Here is a 20,710-nt window from a genome sequence, read left to right on the forward strand (position 1 = left end):
TAATACCATTAATGCAAACTGTTGGATATCTTAACTACAGTTAAAAAAAGAATCACACATACAAGCTACTTTATTAACATATCACTATTTTGTGTCAGCTGAATTAAATTTTTGAAATAACTGTCCTGCAAATGCCTTCAAGTTCTCTGCTAGTGGAACTGGTCTGACTCTAGATTCCTTTTTTAGAGTGGATAATCAGTAAATAATGCATGTGTACTAACTCTTCTTTGATTTTCTTTTTATTCCTAGTAAGATGAAACAAGGTCTCTTGCCCAGCTTGGAAGATTTGCTGTTCTATACGATTGCAGAAGGGCAAGAAAAAATTCCAGTTCATAAGTTCATTACTGTAAGTTTCAAAGTGGATAAAAATTGCATGCGCGCACATGTGCACACAGAAAAATACCCTCAGATTTTTTTAGAATTAGAACTAATTCTCCTTTTAAAAAATCAGTTACATTTGCTGTGGTAAAGTAATGCAATGTAAATAACAGCAAAAATGCAGTGCAGATGTGCAGACTTTCTAAGGAAAGTCAAACCATAGGACTGATGGAAGTCTCCGGCTAGATACCTAAAGCCAAAGTACAGGCACTCACCAACTTACAAACATTCGAGTATATGAGCTCCTCAGGTACAAATGCACCTGCAGCCTCAAGGGAGCAAGCAAGAGGTGTAGGTGGTGGTGAGCAGCATGAAAAGGGCTGGTTGCAGTCCTTCAGTCCTCATCTGTGGCTGCCCTCCCCTCACTTGTGTGTTCAGCATGGGCTCTGGCAGCCCACCCCCACCCCCATGCGACCTCAGCTCCCATGGGATCTGGCAGCTCACTTGCTGCAGGCTCAGCACTAGCTTTGGCAGTTCCATCCCCCAGCCACCCCTCCTGCACTTAAGGGCACTGCACCCAGCCCTGTTCACCAGGAGGCAGAGAGCAGCTTGAAGAGAGGGGGTGGCAATGTGATGCTTGTCTCCAGATGGGGCTATCTGAGTGGTTGAATTCTCTCACCCGGTCTGTGCTGTTTGCCCCCTCCCAGTGAGTGAAGGCAAGGTGCAGAGCCTGTGGGCTGGGTGACTGCTGTAGGGCGAGGCTGGAGATGGCTGGAGCCCATGCTGGGGGACGAGGGTAGGGCTGGATTAAGAAAGGGCTTTAGGAGCTATAGCCCATAGCTTTGGGCTAAGTGGGGGGTCTTGTAAAAAGATCTCTAGGCTACCAAAAATGCAGAACTTATTTCCAGGTCTCTTTAGCCCAGGGCTCTGGCCTGCATCCCCTAAAGCCTCTGTGTTCTAGCCCTGCTTGGTGGGGTGAGGATGTGGCTCTGTGCTCTGCCATTCTCTCCCACACCGCCCTCCAGGGTTGGAGCTGCAAACTCCAGGAAGCTCTCCCGCTTCCCTCACGTGCGGGCTCAGTGCCTGAAGCTCCCCTTGGCTGGGAATTGGGGACAATGGGAGTTGCCGAGGGTCATGCTTGAAGGCAAGCAAATGCAGGGCAGCATGCAGAGCCATCTGCTTGCCCTCTCCTCCAGGCCTGTGCCACCGCAAGGGAGCTACCCCAGGTAAGCGTCCTAACACTCTTGCCCCCAGCCCTGACCCCCCTCCACAGTTTAACTCCTGCTCAGATCCTGCAGCCCAGTTCTTCCACTCCTATTCCCACCTCCTTCTCTAAGCCTCTCCTACACTCCAAACCCTTGATCCCCAGCCTGGAGCCCCCTCCTATACCCCAAAGCCCCCACACCAACCCCTGAGCACACATCCCCAATCACAGCCTTCACTCTCTCTGGCACCAACCTCCTGCCTCAAGCCACAGCCTCCTGCTGTATTCTGAACCCCTCACTTTTGGCCCCACACTAGAGCTTAGAAGTTCCCCCAAAATGAAATAGCCCCAGGCACTCAGAAGACTTAATGTAGCCTTGTGGCCAGGGGGTATCCAGAAGCCCCTCAGAATCTGTTCCTACCTTCTCATCTCTTTCTAATTAAGCCTGCTGTTCCTCAAGCACCAACCAGCATTCAGTGTTACATAAAAAAATATTTCTTAGTCAATGTTGTTGATTTTGTTTTTTGTTTAATTACTAGTATTGCAATTATTTTTCATTGGAAATATACAATATGCCAGCAGCTCTGTTGACTAAATAGGCCTAGTCACCATTTATAACATTGTTTGTTTCTATGGGAAAATGTATTCCGAGTTCCAAACAACTGACTTACAAATAGGTTGTGTTCCGAACATCCATTTTTAAGTTGTGGACTTCTGTATGTTGAAGTTCCTTTGATAACCGGTAGCTTTTTCCGCAGTTTCAGAGAATATTTTCGTCAATTCTGCTTGTTCATTTCCATTTTATTACTTTAGTTCATGCAAAATTTGGAGTTGAAAACTAGAAAAGCTTGTTTCCTTTATGAAAGAAAATGAGGTGTGAAAGGATGGAATTTATGAGTTCTAAAATATTAAAGGGTGTGGTGACTAGAAACAGTTGCTATCTCCAGTTCATACTTAGATTTGTTCAGTAAATCAGTTTTCAGTGCAAAACACTGTATTTGATACACTTTTTTTTAACTTGTTAACATATTTAAGCTACTGTTGTTTACCTAACAAATAATTTTAAAGTGGTGTTGTCTTTGTGCATTTTAAGTGAATTCTAAATTTCATTTACAGCTTGATAGAAATCCTGAGTTTAAAAAAAACTCTAGGTAAATGCATTCATCACCATTTTCTAACACAATAAAAACCATGAAAATTAAGAATCTGAATAAATGTATGTTATGTAATTACTTGCATAAATGTGTATACATATGCTGTATTCTCTTGATTAGTAAAAAGAAGTACCAAATTATATGGAGACTGTAGAATCTATCTTTCTTCAGGAAAATTACTTAAAATATAAATGTGCCAAGATTAATACTGATTAAATAAGGGTTTTCTACTTGCTGATTTAAATAATAATTGAGGTTAATGATTTAAATCACCATATTGGTGTGTGTTCTACTTCCCTAGTTGTATATTATGTTATGCTTTAGCAAGCAGAGATATTCAATTAACTTTTCTGTTACATGATGAGCTACAACTTTGTGATATTCCTTGTTTTCTGGACTTACCACAGTGATCTCCTAAGGGACTATGAATAGGGTGAGACTTTCCATAGTCATTAGCCTGCACACAATTTGAAAGGAATTACTTGGGCCTTTGTGTCTGTCATCTAAGAATAAATACTATTTTATTTGGGGAAGTCTTTTTGCATACCCACAAATTCCCCAGTAGTATGGTTTCTTCTCAAGTTATGGTCCATCTACTCAATTCACTGATATTGTTAAAACAGCGGAGGTCTTTTGATGCCACTAGTAAAGGTACCATAGCAAGAGATCAGGGTATTGAACCTACCTATATAATAATTGGATGAAATTTTGGTAGGCTATTGTGAGAAGAGAACAAATAGGGGTAAGCACTAGATAATTTAATATTTCAGTAAAGGAATTTTTCATATTTTAATAATTCTAACTTCTCTTTTATTATAATAGGCACTCAAATCTACAGGATTGCGTACGTCTGATCCCCGGTTGAAAGAGTGCATGGATATGTTAAGGCTAACTCTTCAAACGACTTCTGATGGTGTCATGCTGGACAAAGACCTTTTTAAAAAGTAAAATATTTCTGATAATATTGTGATGTGGATGCTATATTATACAGTATGAAGATCATGTGCCTTATTTAAGTCACGTGCTGTCATGAAATACGTATACTATGTGTAAATCTAATAAGTAGTTAATGAAAAGTGAGAGACACCCATATTTAATTTAACTAGCATTATCCTAGTACAGTGTTTCTCAAACTGTGCTCCACAGAGCCCCAGACCTCCGTGAGACATCTCCAGGGGCTCCGCGAGGTTGACAAACTGGAAACATCGATAGGTACAATACATATAATCAGTGGACCGCTGGGGCTCCGCATACATTTTTACACATGTAGAGGGCTCCAGAGCCCAGAAAGTTTGAGAACCACTGTCCTAGTATTTGAGAATGTTTCACTATCTCATAAAATACTGCATGCTAGGGTCATTGATACTCAAGGAACAAATTCTGTTTCTCTGTCTTATGTATTTGTTCACATAGTAGAGGGAGGAAGTCTTTGTTTTAAAATCTGCTACTTTTGTTTACTAATTAGTGATGCAGAAACTAAACTTTTTGAGAAAGGAACACGAGACAGTCTTACGTTAGAGTAATATTAAATGTGCAGTAAGATGCAGCAAAGACACGTAAGTCTACATTTATAAATGAAATCTGTGTGCCTATTCTCGTGCAATGTGCTAAAAATTAGACTCTGTAACATTGTCATTGAATTAATTTTTTAAATATCTTTTTATGATACATAGCCTGCTAAATGATTTGGTTCCATATATCCTAAGTATACAAAGTTTAGCTATTGTTGAGTTAATTGTTGGAGGGAAGTTAACAGAAAATGGGAAACTTACAAAAATAGGAAATGGTGCTTTCCCCGTATGTCTCGTGAATCAGCAAAACTAGCTCTCTTGAAAAACAAAAGGAATATGGAAAATTTCAGCTAAAACAATTCTGGAAAGCTGTGAGGGACTCAATGAGACTATGGAATGTGTGACCTGATTTACAGTAACTGGCTGCAGAGTAACAGCTATAAGAGGGTCTAAAATTCTGCTATATCATTAATTCTCTTTCAGATAGGTGACTTGGATATTTAGCCTTCATATGTAAGAAGTTTAGTCTTTGTCACAAGGCACTTTGCTACTTTTTACCAGCAGATCAGAGATCTGGCTGACAAGATTGTCACTCAGGGTCAATAAAAGTAGAACAATCTGATTATATTAAGTTGTAAATGTAAACCTAACAATTGGCAATCTGGCCTCCAGTGATCTTCTAATTTTTAAAATTAAATTGACCTTCCTTCAACATACATGAAGATAGCAGATTCCTGAGAAATTTTCCATTAGGCTTCCTGATACTTACCTTTTACTTCTCAAGTTACACAGGTTTTTATTCATTTGGATGGCTTAAAAGGTTCTGCCACAGCAGGTTAATTAAAGTGTTTGGAATTTCATGTTAATATGACAGACTCTCATTTACCAAAAACAATTAAATTTGAATTTGTTTTCTGCAGGAGATTAGAACTGTTGCACAAGCTTTCAAATGTAATTACTTCTCTTTTAAGAGCTTTACTAGAAGTAATACTACTAGTTACATGTATAGGCATAGGTCCTCCGACTGCTGTAGACAAACATCTCATTGACATTGATGTTAGTTCAGGTTTATATCTATATAAGGACTGGGACCATATTTTGAATACTTTCCCAGTGGAAAGACTGACAAACAGGGTATGTGCAAACCCAAAAGGGTAGAGAAGAAAATACCTTGAAAGAATTGTTACGATAAAGGACATAATAGGGAGGATGAAAAATAGTTCCGACTTACGCGCTCCAGTATTCTGCCTTCCTAAAACTCAACTCCTGCTTTGTACTGTGGGTGGTGGAAACCCAGTTGCAGCCATATGGTAGAAAATGAAAGAGTTCAAAGGGGATCCTGCTTCTAACAGGTTGGATAATTAAAAAACAAAAACAAATTTTGATTTAAATCAATTTTATTTTGTTTAAATTTTAAAAATAAACCTATTTAAAATGAAATCTGAATTTAATACAAAATACATTAAAACCTAAAGTTCTTACAATCTTTTAAAACATTTTAAATAAAAATGTGTGCTGAATCTATGAATCTTTATTAAAAACTTAGAATTAAAGGCTGTCTTTGTTTGTGAAGAGACACATTTTTTTCCTTTGATTCAGGGGGTACGTCTAGATTACATCCCTCTTTCGACAGAGGTATGTAAATTAGGCATTCTGAAATTGCAAATGAAGCCGGGATTTGAATTTCCCATGCTTTATTTGCATAATCACGTAATGGCGCTCTTTCAAAAAAGTGCTATTTCGAAAGTAAAACCGCGGTCTAGACGCGGTTCTTTCGAAAAGGGAAGGCTTTTTGGAAAGATCCCTGGCACTGATGGGACTTCAGCATAGGGGCCATTCTCACATACAGTTGCTTCTCCAAAAATACATTGCCTCCACTTTGGAGCTATAGCTGTCCAATATAAGGGATTCTATTCCCACCATTTTTTCACAGAGAAGAAAAATGGGGGATGCTGCTCTAGTCTTTATCTCAGAGCTCAGAACAAATACGTAGGATTCAAAATGGTGACCCTATTTTTTTGGGGGGGGGGGGCGCAACCATATGTCAGTACTGGGAGCAGGATGACTGGTTTTCATCCCTCATCCTGCAAGACACACATTCACATGACACTACAGTATATGCAGCTCACATTTTCTCTGGTTTGTCCTAGGTCTAAGATTCTGGCAGTTGTTACTGCTCATCTAAAAAAAGAAAGGCATTATTTTCCCATACCTGGACAACTGCTGCTTAAATGCCCTTTTCCTACAGGACTCTTATCAAAGCATCCTTACAACCATTCTTTTTTCCCAATTTCTTGTTCTGCAAATCAACAGAAACAAATCCTCACTTATTCCCACTCAAAGGCTACAGTACATAAGAGGTCAATTAGATGCAACAACAGCTATCACATCTTTTCCACATGACAGATTCAACAACATCAAGTTCCCAGTATGCTAACTGCAGGCCAGCCTGCAGGTTATTGCTCATGACTATCTCAAGCTACTCGGACATGTGGCCTCTTGCAATGTAATTGTGATGAATACGTGCCTCTTCATGCAAGGATTTCAGAGATGGTTATATACTATGTCCAGATCTCTCAACATTTCCTCAATAACCTCCTCTCCATCCTTCCTGTGATCAGGCAATCCCTTACTTGGTGGACAATCCAATACAATCTGTGTTCAGGGGCCCCCTTTACACAAGAAGAACCATGTGTCACTATTCCAACAGATGCCTCCTTCACAGGATGGGGAGTGCTCCTTGTGGACCACACCGCTCAGGGTCTGTAGTCTCTTCATAGAAAGCAAACAGGTCAGACTCTACACTGACAACATAGCCTGTATGCTCTACATAAAGAGGCAAGGGGGAGCTTGATCCCACATGCTTTGCAAGGAATCCATGAAACTGTGGAACTGGTGTCTTTGACGCAACATAAGTCTCCATCCATTACCTTCTAGGGGCTCTCAACACCATTGCAGATGCACTCACGAGATCTCTCCATCAAAAATACAAATGGGTGATAAATCCAGAAATCATCAACCCAATCTTTGACCCCTGGGGTTACCCCATAGTTCGCAGTCCCTACAAGAAAATGCCCAAACTTCTGTTTCAGAGCAGGATTAGGCGATGCATTCCTGGTCAGATGGGACTGTGGCCTCCTTTATGTCTTCCTATCAATACCATTACTCAGGGTGGTACAGAAGATTTGCTTGGCCACAGCTACAGTAATACTTGTGGCTCCCTCATGGCCCAGAGAACCATGGTACCCCTTTTTCACCAGGATGTCTTCCTTTTCTCTGATCACCCTACCACTAACATCCAACCTCCTAGCATACCCCACAACACAGGAATAGCATCCCAACTTTCACATGCTGCATCTCAAAGTGTACCTCAATGGTTCATGGATCAGGAGTTAGTGCTCAGAACCAGTTCAAAGAGTGTTGTTGCATAGCAGCACAATCCACAGGTAAAACTTACTTTCTCAAATGGACAAGGTTCTCTCACTGGTACTACAGCAGCACGTTTCCTACCTCAGCATCTGTTCCTACAATATTGAACTATCTTCTCCACCTTAAACAATTGGGGTTTTCCCTAAGTTTCATTAAAGTACACCTGACAGTCATCACAACTTTTCATCTCAAAATAGATACAACTTCTGTGTTCGCACACTGGGAGATACCTCAAGGGACTATAGGCATTCTATCCAGATGTTAAACCGCCAACTTAACCATGGGACCTTCACGTTTTCCTTAACTTTCTAATGGGCCAACCCTTTGAATTGACGGCAACCTGCTCCCTCCTGCATTTATATAATAAGACTGCTTTCTTACTAGCCATCACATCAGCCAGAAAAGTAGGAGAAATTGCAGTATTTATAGTAAAACTACCATATACCATGTTCTTTAAGGATAAGGTTTCCCTCCATACACATTCCAAGTTCCTACCAAAAGTTCATTCTTTTTACAACACCCAAACCATTCATCTGCCTACTTTCTTTTCTAAACTACACGCCAACACTTTTGAATCCATTCTGCACGTGCTTGATGTACGCAGAGCATTGTCCTTTTATCCTGATAGGACTAAGCCTCTCAGATCATCACCAAAACTTTTCATATCCATAGCTGATCATAATAAAGATAAAACCAGTTTCTTCCCAGAGACTTGCACTGGATATTGGACTGTATCTGATTGTTATGAACAGAACAACATAAATCCTCCTACCTCTCTTCAAGCACACTCCATCGAAGTGTTCTCTGTATCTATATCCTATCTATGGAAGATTCCACTTGTAGACATTTTTAGAGCTGCCAGATGGGCCTCTGAACATACCTTTGGAAAACACTACATAGTGATTCCTAGGATGCAGCAGGATAGAATGAACTGGGTCACATACAATTAAACATGAAGTGCACCCCTGCAGTTGAAACCTTAAATTAGAGCATAACATAATTAAAGAATAAAACCGACTAGTATTCAACTGCTGTAACTAATCAATTTCTCTAATATCTTTTTGGAAAGCTCTTTTTAATAGAGATTATCTTATGCCTATAAGCAGGGTTTGATGAACGGCAGTGAAATTCTCTTGCCAGCCCCATACTACGCATATGCAAGAGCCGCAATGCGCATGCATACGCTGCGAATGAACAGGGCGTGCGGCTGAAATCTACTCGCCATTGGCTAGTAGATTGTATTGTTTGTTGAGCCCTGCCTATAAGAATAATTAAGGGCTCAGTCATCCAGCCCTCGCTTAAAGCACGTTCTGCTGTTTACTTCAGTGGATTAGTCGTAAACCTGGACTGGATTGTACCTTTTATAGTCCTCTTAGATGAAATAAAAAGCAGAATATTTACTTAACATGACAATTTTCTTTTATTTTGCAGGTGTGTACAAAGCAACATTGTGTTGCTTACTCAGGCCTTTAGGCGGAAGTTTGTCATTCCAGACTTTATGTCATTTACTTCACACATTGATGAGCTGTATGAAAGTGCTAAAAAACAATCTGGAGGACAGGTAATATCTTTGTAAGGATGGGATTTTTTGGTGTGTGTTCTCCCTTCATACCTGCCCAGCTCAAAAGAGAGCCACAGTTTGTTTGAAAGTGGAGATGTTGCTTTATATTTCATATATTTTAAGACAACTGCTTTAGGAGTACAAGGAGATAAGAATTCAATAGAGATTTTTTTTGAGTTCTTGCAACCTAGTAATTTTTTTATACTTGTTAACTTATTCTAAACTGTATTAAATATAGTATGGTCTCATAATTTGATATGCTTTCAACTTCTGAAGCATTTCCAAGCTTCTAATGATTTTTGGAAATCAACCATACTCTGGATGTAAAAGTCTGTTGCTTTATTATATGTGTTATGATAAGTAAAGTCTGTTCTATTTCTGACTGTAAAGGAGAGTGCTTGGGGGATTGATAAACAGGATGACATTTTTTCATCTAAACTCTGTTACCTGAATGAAATCTCTGTCATCTAAGCTATTCGGAGAAATAGAATATGCTGTATTCCACAGCATAATATACATAAGTATTTATGCCTGTTACAATATATTGCTTAATAGTGAAAATAAACATTTTAATTATAACTAACTGTACGATTTCATTTCATATTTTTGGTAGGTTGCTGACTATATTCCACAATTGGCCAAGTTCAGCCCTGATTTGTGGGGAGTGTCACTTTGCACAGTGGATGGACAAAGGTATATATTTTTTTACTGTGGTGAAGATTTTCACTATTGGTATAATTTCACAGCTAGAGGGATCTGCTCCTGTTGCTGATGTTTTATGTTTCAATTAAGTGTTATTGGTATTTCCCATACAGTAGAGTCCACTTTATTTTATTTGGAAAAGGAGCTACCAGATATTGTCTTTTGATATTTGGCACTACAGCATCCCTGATGGTAGCATTCAGTAGTGATCATCTGAGTGAACTTAATAGCTAAGTGATTTTTCAGTTGCAATTGATGACTGAAGTTGTTGATAGCTACACAGCGACAATTGCCTTCCAAGTAAGTCCTCTTTACAGCCAGTCTTTGATAGTAGATTTCTTTTGAGAAACCCCCTCCACCTCTGAAATTAGAGTATATTTATTCTGACAAAAGAACTTGCCTTCCTGTGAGTTAGCATGACAGTTTTCATACATGTAATATGTTGCTAAACTTAAGTTAGTAACCTACTGAAAATTGCTTCAAAAGCAATTGTCTTCCCCTCTCATCCATAGTAATCAGATTACTATTTTCTTATGGCTTACTTTATACATGGTAGATCTGTCTAGAAAACAAAGAGAAAATCAAAACTCTTGCTCTGTTTTATTTGTTTGTTGAAATCTTTTGATCAGCTCTTATTTAGATCTGAAGTTGGGAATTGTCCTAGTGCTCAGAGAGCTTACTGTGAAGAAGACTATATAGATGGGGAATTTTCACAGTTGACTTTTATAGGAAGATATTAGTGTGGGTGTTGACACCACTTGGCCAGCATTAATCTGAAAAACATTAGAGGCTCTTTTTAAGTGTACCCTGGCTTCATAACTGTTGAAACCCCTTCTACAAGAACATATCTGTCCTTAAAAGGAAAGAAATACTCAGGGACTGACATAAATTAACAAGGCCTGTGTTTCCCATTTATGAAATGAAAATGTCTCTTGATCTTACATGGGTCTGGATGTAACTGTTGCCTGGATGATCCCTAGTGATTTGGACTGCCCTTTTCTCCCATAACAAAGTGGTTCAACACTAGTGTTCAGGGATGCTTGAATGTCCCAAAGGAATGGGGTAATTGACTGTAGCATCAGTAGAGGTATGTCTCATGCCAGCTTGCAAAGAGTATTGACTTGAGGCCATTTTAGTATCAACATAAGTATTTAATAATTTTAAAAATACTTTCCTTTTTTCCTTCATATTTATGTAAAGCTGGAAAGCACTTGAGCCATCTAAGTACAGTTATTTTCTTGAAGTTAGAGTGTTAAAAGCATTAAACTCCAGACCAAGAGAAATTCAGTTTGCCACCTCACCTGTGCTTATTGAATAGGAACACAGCACTGCAGTATAAACAGTTTTATCTTTCAGTTGTGCACTTATTATTAGCTTAACAAAATAAAATATTAATTTAGACTAAGTGAATATGTACATTACAACAAATCAAAGTATCTATTAGGTGTTTATCGTGCAGCATCTGAAATATAAACTCTAAAGCTTTAACTTTTTTCATGAATACATATTGCCAATGGAGCCAAAATGTGTTACGAGTTAATTGTAGCAAATAATAAAAAATAATTTCATGTCTAAGTTCCCACCCAGCCAAGTGTCTCTTGAGGTACACTGAGACAGCTGTAACATTTTCTATGGCTACAGAATTTCAGGATCAGTTCAGTCAAAGTGGAAAGGATTAGAATGAAAATACTATGCAATTTTTGTGTAAAAGTGATTTTCCAGTGTTCCAGTTCAGAAGCTTCCTTAACTGATACTTGAATTATATATTATTTGCTGTTTGTAGATCAGTTTTAAAATTCATACTCAAAATACATTCCTGTTCTTCAGATTACTTTGGTTAGGATTTTGCTTTATTAGGAATATTATAAAATATATTAATGAAAGGCCATCAAATATATTTTCAAGGCCATCAAAGAGGCTCTGTGAGCACCATTAAAGACCTCTTAAAAGAATATCTCTTTTTGCAACCATATCACAAAAATGTACTCTTAAAACTCAGCTGATGGACAAAGATTTGATAGGGTTGGAGACCAACATTTTAGACAAATTTAGACAAGACTACTTGTGCTAATCCAGCCTTGGTTTTAGAAACAGTCTGAATTTGTTGTTAAAGCATACTAAACAATCAATTTTTATCAAATTTTGTCTTTCATTTTCTCACTTCAGAGGATATTGTAAATCCAGGTGTCTGGAAACTCAAATCCAAGTTGTAATACTTTAATGATCCAGACTTAAAAAGGGGTATCAATTTTGGTTGCGGATGGTAGCTTAGTGACTTGAGCACAGGACTAGGAATCAGAAATACCTGTGTTAGTTTTAGCTCTGATACGGACACCTCTCTGTAGACGTAGCCCATGTCTACACTACCATAAAAAGCAGAATAGCGTAGCTAGAGTTGATGTGCCTTAGGACTTGTTACCACAGGGTCTAAACTGTGGAGAGGAGAGGTATCAATGGGAGAAATTCTCCTGTTGACTTACTTTACTCTTTTCGTTGGGCGTGAAGTACAGGAATCAGTTGCAGAGTGATCTGCAATTGATTTGGCCATTCTTGCTTAGATACACTAAATCGATTGTTAGTGGACTGATCTCACAGCATCAATTCCTGCTGTAGTATAGATGTAGCCGTCACCAGCTCACTATTTCTGTTTTCTTATTTATATGGTGATTACTAGAGTTTGACTTCACTGTTGCCTTTACACACATTGAAAAATAAAACATATTGAATTGAGTACAGATTTCTGTTTTTAAAACAATTTAACAATATTGGTAGTACAAAAACATTCAATAATAATCTGAAGATTTAGTGCAGTAAATCTTGACATAGTAGTCAAAAAAGGAAAATATTAAATTGTATCTGTTTCTTTGTTAGGCATTCTGTTGGAGATACCAAAGTCCCCTTTTGTCTTCAGTCCTGTGTAAAGCCTTTGAAATATGCTGTTGCTGTTAATGATCTAGGCACAGAGTATGTGCACAGATACGTTGGTAAAGAGCCTAGCGGATTAAGATTCAACAAACTGTTCCTGAATGAAGATGGTAAGAATTATATGTTTAATAATGAAAATTTTCAACTTCCTGTTTGAAATCAGAATATCATAATGGAAGATACCATGTTTTTGTTCATTTTTTTTAAATCAGTATATCAGATTGGTATCCTCTGACAATGCTGATTTATTAGGTTCAGTGCCCCCAAAATATTTTGCCCATGGAATAGTTTCACCCTTTGCTTACAGTAGTTATTAGTTTTGTCTTGCTTCCAGACTCAGCATAATATACTTGATTGGGTTTTTAATGGCCTATATTAATTTTTGCAACTACTAGTTATATTTTTGTAATAATTCATAATGTATGTTTTTATTCAATATTATGGAATTTAACTTTTTTTTTATTTGAGAAAATGGAGGTTGGTAGCTAGTCTGGCCCTTTGCAAAATGGTTTCTTGATCATAGAATCAGATGTTACATTGAAGGAAATATAATTGTCAGTCATCCTTTTCCTTCTCAGAGAGAATTTGGTGCTAGTGCTAGATACAAATGCTGGCTGGATTCCAGATAATAGAAGTGGAAGATGGGACTGTCTCCCCATGATTATCTAACACTGAAAGTGCTCTGCTCCCAATTCAAAGCAAATGTTTGTTTCACAAGGACTTTTTTCTAAAATGATTCTGTGCAAGATTTTATATAGACTGTTTTTGCTGTTTATTGTAGCAAGCCATGAGCATAAAAGGCACTGTTTTGAAAAACAAAGTGCTAAAATGTTAAAAGGATGATTCACTTAATCTTGGAGGAAACACTGGCTTTTTGTCTCTGAAACAGATATTTCTAGTGGAGCTTGTTCTGTAAGAGATCAAACATTTCTGTTGCCATGGGACTCCAATTAATATTTAATTAATAGAATTTGATCATGTCAGATGTAACCCTTTTAGAACATTGTCTTTGTGTTGAGGAATATAAATAAATTCTTGCATTTGTCATACTATAATATGAACATGATTTTCTATTACCAGAATGTGGAAATTAGCATTTTGTTCCATCATGCACAATTTTTGTTGTTACTGTCCACAAATGCTGAGGTGCTAAACAAGCATAAAGAAGCAGCAGCGGTTTCTGCCTTTTAAAAAAAATCCCAGTGTAAAAAGTAGGTATATTACTGAAAATCAGTCAGCTTTTAACGGTATCTGTCAATTTAGCATAGTTCTTACTAATATAATGAGGAAAGGCATAAAAGTTATTTCCCATTTTAATACAGGTTTAAAACAAAAAACTAGTTAAATAAGAGAATAAATTACTAGTCAGTTCTTTTTTATAGATAGTGTAAACAAAGAAGAGCTAAATAATTATCATAGAATAAGAGAATTTGGTTTGTTTAAAATACTGTACTGCATTGTTTCAAATTAACTGAAAATGTGTGGCATGCATATTACAGTGTTATTTTTCAGCTGGTTGATACAAAGCTAAGGACAGAGGCAATATAACAGTAAATTACAGAAGTCTGCCTGTCTCACTTAAAATGGAAATCCATAGAATAGAAGCTGAAAATCAGGAGCTAAGCAGACAGTATAGTTACATAGAAAGAGGGAATTTTTTTGTACATAATGTTTAGCTATAAATTAATCTGTATGTATTGTTTGGGAGAGCTGAGCACCTGGATCATTTGAATTTTGTTGTTGGTGGTGGTGGTTGTTATTGACACATGCTCATTTAAGATGAGTAGGTTTGTAAGCAGAAGTTATACGTTGTATCCTTCGGGACTTAAGTATTTTGTATTTAACTGTCTACAATGCTAATATTAATAGGCCGTACTGGAAACTAACAGAATTGCAAGTAAAATTAGAATAATAGAATACTAGGACTGGAAGGGACCTCGAGAGGTCATCTAGTCCAGTCCCCGGCCCTCATGGCAGGACCCAGTACTGTTTAGACCATCCCTGATAGCAATTTATCTAACCTACTCTTAAATTTCTCCACAGATGGAGATTCTACAACCTCCCTGGGCAATTTATTCCAGTGTTTAACCACCCTGACAGTTAAGAACTTTTTCCTAACGTCCAACCTAAACCTCCCTTGCTTCAGTTTAAGCCCATTGCTTCTTGTTTTATCCTAAGAGATCAAGATGAACAATTTTTCTCCCTCCTCCTTATGACATCCTTTTAGATATCTGAAAACAGCTGTCTATTTATGTCCTCCCATCAGTCTTCTCTTTTCTAAATTAAACAAATCGAATTCTTTCAGCCTCCCTTCATAGGTCATGTTCCTCTAGACCCTTAATCATTCTTGTTGCTCTTCTCTGGACTCTCTCCAATTTCTCCACATCTTTCTTGAAATGTGGTGCCCAGAACTGGACACAATACTCCAACTGAGGCCTAACCAGTGTAGAGTAGAGTAGAAGAATGACTTCTCATGTCTTGCTCACAACACACCTGTTAATGCATCCTAGAATCATGTTTGCTTTTTTTGCAAGAGCATCACACTGCTGACTCATATTCAGCTTGTGGTCCACTATAACCTCTAGGTCCCTTTCTGCCATACTCCTTCCTAGACCGTCGCTTCCTATTCTGTATGTGTGAAACTGATTGTTCCTTCCTAAGTGAAGCACTTTGCATTTGTCTTTATTAAACTTCATCCTGTTTACCTCAGACCATTTCTCCAATTTGTCCAGATCATTTTGAATTATGGTCTTATCCTCCAAAGCAGTTGTAACCTCTCCCAGCTTGGTATCATCTGCAAACTTAATAAGCGTACTTTCAATGCCAGTATCTAAATAGTTGATGAACATATTGAAGAGAGTCGGTCCCAAAACAGACAGTTGCAGAACCCCACTTGTTATACCTTTCCAGCAGGATTGAGAACCATTAATAACTACTCTCTGAGTACGGTTATCCAGCCAGTTATGCACCCACCTTATAGTAGCCCCATCTAAGCTATATTTGCTTAGTTTATTGATAAGAATATCATGCGAGACCATATCAAACACCTTACTAAAGTCTAGGTATACCACATCTACCACTTCTCTCTTATCCACAAGACTCATTATCCTATCAAAGAAAGCTATCAGATTGTTTTGACATGATTTGTTCTTTACAAATCCATGTTGGCTGTTCCCTATCACCTTATCACCTTCCAAGTGTTTGCAGATGATTTCCTTAATTACATGCTCCATTATCTTCCCTGGCACAAAAGTTAAACTGACTGGTCTGTAGTTTCCTGGGTTGTTCTTATTTCCCTTTTTATAGAGGGGCACTATATTTGCCCTTTTCCAGTCTTCTGGAATCTCTCCTGTCTCCCATAACTTTCCAAAGATAATAGCTAGAGGCTCAGATACCTCCTCTATCAGCTCCTCGAGTATTCTAGGGTGCATTTCATCAGGCCCTGGTGACTTGCAGGCATCTAACTTTTCTGAGTGATTTTTAACTTGTTCTTTTTTTATTTTATCTTCTAAACATATCATTTCCCACTAATATTCACTATGCTAGGCATTCCTTCATCAGACTTCTCAGTGAAGACCGAAACAAAGAAGTCATTAAGCATCTCTGCCATTTCCAAGTTTTCTGTTCCTGTTTCTGACTTCTCACTGAACAGTGGGGCTACCCTGTCCTTAGTCTTCCTTTTGCTTCTAATTTATTTATAAAAAAATCTTCTTGTTTCCCTTTATTCCTCATTTTGTGCCTTTGCCTTTCTAATCTTGCTCCTGCATTCCTGTGTTGTTTGCCTATATTCATCCTTTGTAGTTTGTCCTAGTTTCCATTTTTTATAGTACTCCTTTTTTATTTTTAGACCATGCAAGATCTCCTGGTTAAGACAAGGCGGTCTTTTGCCATATTTTCTATGCATCAGAATAGGTTGCTTTTGGGCCCTTAACAACGTCCCTTTGAAAAACTGCCAAATCTCCTCGGTTGTTTTTCCCCTCAGTCTTGCCTCCCATGGGACCTTACTCAGCTCTCTGAGCTTACCAAAATCTGCCTTCCTGAAATCCATTGTCTCTATTTTGCTGTTCTCCCTTCTACTCTTCCTTAGAATTGTGAACTGTATGATTTCATGATCACTTTCACCTAAGCTGGCTTCGCCTTTCAAATTCTCAACCAGTTCCTCCCTATTTGTTAAAATCAAATCTAGAACAGCTTCCTCCCGGTAGCTTTTTCAACATTCTGAAATAAAAAGTGTGACCAATGCAGTCCAAGAACTTATTGGATAGTCTGTACCCTGCTGTGTTATTTTTCCCAACATATATCTAGATAGTTAAAGTCCCCCCCATCACCACCAAATCTTGGGCTTTGGATGATTTTGTTAGTAGTTTAAAAAAAAAAGCCTCATTCACCTCTTCCACTTGGGTAGATGGCCTGTAGTAGACTCCTAGCATGAAATCACCCTTGTTTTTTACCCTTTTTAGTCTAACCCAGAGACTCTCAACATTTCCGTCTCCTATGTCCATCTCCACCTCAGTCTAAGTGTGTACATTTTTAATATATAAGGCAACACCTCCTTCCTTTTTTCCCTGTCTATCCTTCCTGAGCAAGCTGTACCCTTCCATATCAACATTCCAAACAATTTTGTTTTAAAAATAAGCTAAAAATGACATGAACTAATTTTTCTAAGCACAAAAATATCATTAAATAGAAGGGTGTCTTAGAAACTTCAAGGGCTATAAGCTTGGTTATACCTCTTTTGGAAAACCTGGCAATAGCTGTTTTCCAGAAATATATAACTCTCATTCTAGAATGCTGCAGACTTAAAAATATCCCACAAGTGTTCTCCTAAGTCATAGGAACCAATCCAGAGCAGACTGTGTCTTGGACCACTGTAGTTTTGGAAACATTTATGTAGTTTGTGTGTGTGCTTCGTTTTTTAAACAAAGAATGAAGTTAGCTCTTAAAATTTTAAAATTCCTGATCTGCTTCAAGGGTTTATTAAATGACTCAGCAGTTTTGTTGCACTTGTCACTAAGCATATGGATATGTAGGAAATGGACCTATTGAGGCAAGACTCCCAGCAAAATTCAGTCTTTAATTCTACATGCCCTTTGTCAATATAAAGATGACTAATTCTTTGCGAACTTTTGCATGTGACTTGCATATACATTATTGTATCTTAACTGTATAAGAGAATGGTAAGGGCATGTCCTTAGCTAATCGTTGAATTGTACTGGATACTTTGACATCTTTCATTAATCTTTATAGCAGGTCTGTACATGAAATAGGTTCTAATTTTATGCTTTGCATTAGATTAATAGATTTTAAGGTCATATGGCACATTCGTGATTATCTGGTCATCCTGTGTAGTGCAGGCCACTGCACCTCACCCACCCACTCCTGTAATAGATCCATAAGCTACTGATGTCCTCAAATCCTGATTTAAAGACTTCAAGTTCCAGAGTATGAACCATTTACTCTAATTTAAATCAGCAAGTGACTTTGGTCACATAGTGCAGAGGAAGGCGAAAAACCCTTTTTCCTCTCACCCAGCATTTCAGCCAATCTGACATTCCTGATCACAAATATGATGATCAATTGGACCCTGAGTATGTGAGCAATACCCACCAGTTATACAGCTGGGAAAGAATTCTCTGTAGTAATGCAGGGCTCTCTCCCATCTAGTACCCATTACTGGCCCTGGAAAGTATTTTGTTGCTAGAAATTGTGGATCAGCTATATGTCATTGTAGACAGACTTGTCATATCATTCCGTCCGTAAATGTATCCAGCTTAGTCTTGTAGATGGTTAGATACTTTTGTCTCCAATGCTCCTCTTGGAGGATTTTTTCAGAACTCGACTCCTTTGATCGCTAGAAACTTTTGTCTAATTTCAAGGCTAAATTTGTTGATGTCCAACTTATATCCATTGGTTTTTGTGTTCACATGAGCAATTAACTTAAATAACTTTTCTTTTTCCCTGGTATTTCTCCCACTGATATATTTATAAAGAGCAACCATACTTTCCTCAGCCTTTGCTTGGTGGGCTATACCAGCCAGACTCTGAATCTCCTTCCATAAAGTATGTTTTCCATTCCAAGGATCATTCTACTAGTTCTTTTCTGCATCTGGTCCTCTTTCTTAAACACAGAAGACCAAAATTATACACAATATTACAGAGGAGATCTCACCAGTGCCTTGCTAATGTTGCTAACATTTCCCTTTCTCTACTGGAAATATGCCCCAGATGCATCCTAGGATTGCATTAGCCTTTTCTATGACCATATCACATTGGCAGTTCATAGTTACCCTGTGATCAACCAGTACACCTGGGTCTTTCTCCTCTTGTCATTTCCAACTCATGTACGCCAAGCTCATAGAAAAAAAATCTTGTTACAGTAAAACCTGCACTATCTGAAACTTAAGCATCCGGAAAACTGTAGAAACCAGCAAATTTCTGACGCCAGGAAAAGCCAAAAAAGGGTAACTGGCCCTTTAAGAGCCGGGCCATTCCTCAGATGAACGTGCAGCACGTAACTGGGGGAGGGGTGAATGGCAGCCGGAAGCAACCAGGAAGCATCTCTGCTACCCCCATGGCTCCTGGTAGGCCAGCCCCCCTGCAGGTCCCGCCCCCTCCTCCTGACAGGCCACCCCTGCCATCTCTGCCTCCTGCCCCCTGGCTTCCATGCCCCTCACCAGTTCGCATCCTGCCCCCCCTGCAGCTTGTTGCCCCCCCCCTGCAGCTTGTTGCCCCCCGAGCAGGGGCCAGGATATGGCCTGCATGCTCTCGTGGCCTTCCCTTCCCCAGATAACCAAAATTTTTAGGTTACCGGCATGCCCTAATCCCTGGGCGTGCTGGATAATACATGTTTTATTGTATTAGCCCCTAAGTGCATGCTGTTGAAATTTCTGTACTATTAAAATTTCATCCCATTTCTATTATTCTAATTTACAAAGTCATCCATATCATCTTGTGTGATCTTTGGGTCCTCTTCTGTATTGGCAATATCTCTGAACTTTGTGTCATTTGCAGATTTTGTTCTCACACCCATTTTTTTTGGTGCCAAGGTCACACACAAAAAATGTAAAGTAAGACTGGTCCCAAAACTGATTTTTGAGAAATTGTGCTAGTAACTTCCCTCCAACCTGATGGTTCGCCTTTCGTTATGATCCAGTGTAGTCTATCTCCCCTTTAACCAAAATGCAGGACAATGTAGCACTGTAAAGACTAACAAGATGGTTTATTAGATGATGAGCTTTCGTGGGCCAGACCCACTTCCTCAGATCAAATAGTGGAAGAAAGTAGTCACAACCATATATACCAAAGGATACAATTAAAAAAATGAACAAATATGAAAATTTTTTTTAATTGTATCCTTTGGTATATATGGTTGTGACTACTTTCTTCCACTATTTGATCTGAGGAAGTGGGTCTGGCCCACGAAAGCTCATCATCTAATAAACCATCTTGTTAGTCTTTAAAGTGCTACATTGTCCTGCATTTTGCTTCAACTACCCCAGACTAACACGGCTACATTTCTATCCCCTTTAACCAGTTTCTTATTTATTTTTCCTATTAATCTTCATCTTCTTCAATTTAACAATTTCCCATGTGGAACTTGTGACAGGGTGTCATCACAGAAGTCCCTTGAGTTTGTTCCCCGGTGTACTAATTATGCCACTGATCCCTGCCTGTCTTGCTCTGTGGGGCTACCGACTACCCTGTCCTGCCTGGCCAGATTCTCTGCTCTCCACCAGACAAGGCATGAAGCTGGAGTTACTACCCCCGTGAAGCGCAAAGCAGACACTGAAATAATTCAGCTCTGGGAGAATGCAGTTCTGGGGTACGACACTCAGAAAACCAACCCTCAAAGGAGATCAAAATTCTCAAATCCATCTTTCTCTGAGTAAAAGTTATATACTAAGAA

The 20,710-nt window shown here is 38.6% G+C and overlaps 1 protein-coding gene across 3 annotated transcripts in view; it reads left to right on the forward strand.

The window, feature by feature from the left end:
- The window catches only part of GLS (glutaminase), a 118,160-nt gene that overhangs the window by 15,891 nt on the left and 81,559 nt on the right, over positions 1 to 20,710 (forward strand). For all 3 annotated transcript variants that reach the window (XM_075934203.1, XM_075934201.1, XM_075934202.1), the window contains 5 exons: positions 250 to 346; positions 3,499 to 3,620; positions 9,048 to 9,177; positions 9,791 to 9,870; positions 12,751 to 12,914. In XM_075934203.1, coding sequence (XP_075790318.1) covers positions 250 to 346; positions 3,499 to 3,620; positions 9,048 to 9,177; positions 9,791 to 9,870; positions 12,751 to 12,914 — 593 coding nt within the window. The remainder of the gene's footprint in view (positions 1 to 249; positions 347 to 3,498; positions 3,621 to 9,047; positions 9,178 to 9,790; positions 9,871 to 12,750; positions 12,915 to 20,710) is intronic.

Source organism: Pelodiscus sinensis, chromosome 7 (assembly GCF_049634645.1).
Source record: "Pelodiscus sinensis isolate JC-2024 chromosome 7, ASM4963464v1, whole genome shotgun sequence".
In the NCBI taxonomy this organism is placed as follows: domain Eukaryota; kingdom Metazoa; phylum Chordata; order Testudines; family Trionychidae; genus Pelodiscus; species Pelodiscus sinensis.